The 1,515-nt window shown below is 48.1% G+C and overlaps 1 protein-coding gene across 1 annotated transcript in view; it reads left to right on the forward strand.

Annotated features, from left to right (window-relative positions):
* Window positions 1–1,515, forward strand: part of Gnpat (glyceronephosphate O-acyltransferase) — a 25,544-nt gene that overhangs the window by 22,524 nt on the left and 1,505 nt on the right. The window contains exon 15 of the mRNA XM_021219949.2: window positions 655–716. Within this exon, the coding sequence (XP_021075608.1) occupies window positions 655–716 (62 nt within the window). The remainder of the gene's footprint in view (window positions 1–654; window positions 717–1,515) is intronic.

The following is a 1,515-nucleotide window of genomic DNA, read 5'->3' on the forward strand; positions in this document are numbered from 1 at the left end:
TAGCCCTGGCTGTCCTGGAGCTCACTTTGTAGACCAGGCTGGCCTCGAACTCAGAAATCCGCCTGCCTCTGCCTCCCAAGTGCTGGGATTAAAGACGTGCGCCACCACGCCCGGCTCTCACAGTTGTATGTTAAGAGTATGTTGTCTTGTGTGTTGAGTGTGTGTGTGTGTGTGTAGAACAGTGGTCTCAGCTTCTTACTGCTGTGATCCTTTAATACAGTTCCTCCTATTGTGGTAACCCCAAATGTAAAGCTATTTTTGTTGCTACTTCATAACTACAGTTTTGGTAGTATTGTGAAATATCTGAAATGCGACCCCTGTTAGGGTCATTTGACTCCCAAAGAGGTCACCACACAATGAGAACTACGGGCTAGAGTCTCCTGAATGAACAAGCACTTTGAAGCTAAACTCTCATAGATGTGTATCACCTGCATTCAGAACAGGAGCAAGAAGCCTTTCAGCTCCCTGAGCTCAGGACTGTGGTTGTGCCTCTGCAGTAGAGCCTAGCATGGTGAGGGCCTGGATTTAATCCCCAAGCCTGAAGGATAAAAAGCAGGCTCCATGCTTGCCACAGGCCTGTAGCAACCCTGGGACTGTAGTGAGTGGCTGTCTCTGCCGCAGGCTACCCAGTAACACAGCTTTTCTTCTCTTTAGAGATAGTAAGTATGTGTATTATGTGAACGGGCCTGCCACAAGCAAGTTAGAAGAAATGCTTGGTAAGTGCGCTGGGATAGACTCAGACCCATTCCCCTGCTGTGCTGGGATAGACTCGGACCCATTCTCCTGCTGTGCGAGCATCAGAGTAGTCTCAGCAGGAGGAGCAGCTGTAGATTCTGATAGAAATAAGCTGAGCATAGGCCAGAAGTTCCATAAGAAAAATGCCAGTTATAGTACCTAGGAGATGAGGCAGGACTGCCATGAGTTCAAGGCCAGCTTTGGGCTACATAATGAGTATCATGCCTGCCAAAGCAAGACTCTGTCTTACAAAGGGAAAGAAATGGGGTAGAGGAGGGGAAAACCAACGTGCAGGTGGAAGAGGGGAGGCGTGAGAGAAATGGTGGAGAGATTTAAGAAGGGTATCAAGCAGGAAGACACAGCAGACAGAGTGAGTGGTCCTGACAGTGTAGCCGCCACACAGGCCCTGCCTGAACCCACATGCAGGGTTTGTGCTTAGCTGGGCTGAAGAGGGTCTGTTCTGGCTGAATTTTTTTTTTTCTTTTTTTTTTTTTTTTTTTTTTTTTTTTTTTTTTTTGTTTGTGTATTTTTGCCTGCATGTAATTATATACACTACTGTGTGCAATGTCCACTGAAGCCAGCAGAGGGCATTAGATACCCTAGAACTGGAGAGCTGTCATGTGGGTAGTGGCCCTAGTCCTCTGTAAGAGGACAGGCGTTCTTAACCACTCCACTATCTCTCCAGCACCCACCCTTCCTTCCTTCCTTCCTTCCTTCCTTCCTTCCTTCCTTCCTTCCTTCCTTCCTTCCTTTCTTCCTTCCTCCCTCCCTCCCTCCCTC

The sequence above is a fragment of the Mus pahari genome, chromosome 20 (assembly GCF_900095145.1).
Source record: "Mus pahari chromosome 20, PAHARI_EIJ_v1.1, whole genome shotgun sequence".
Lineage (NCBI taxonomy): Eukaryota > Metazoa > Chordata > Mammalia > Rodentia > Muridae > Mus > Mus pahari.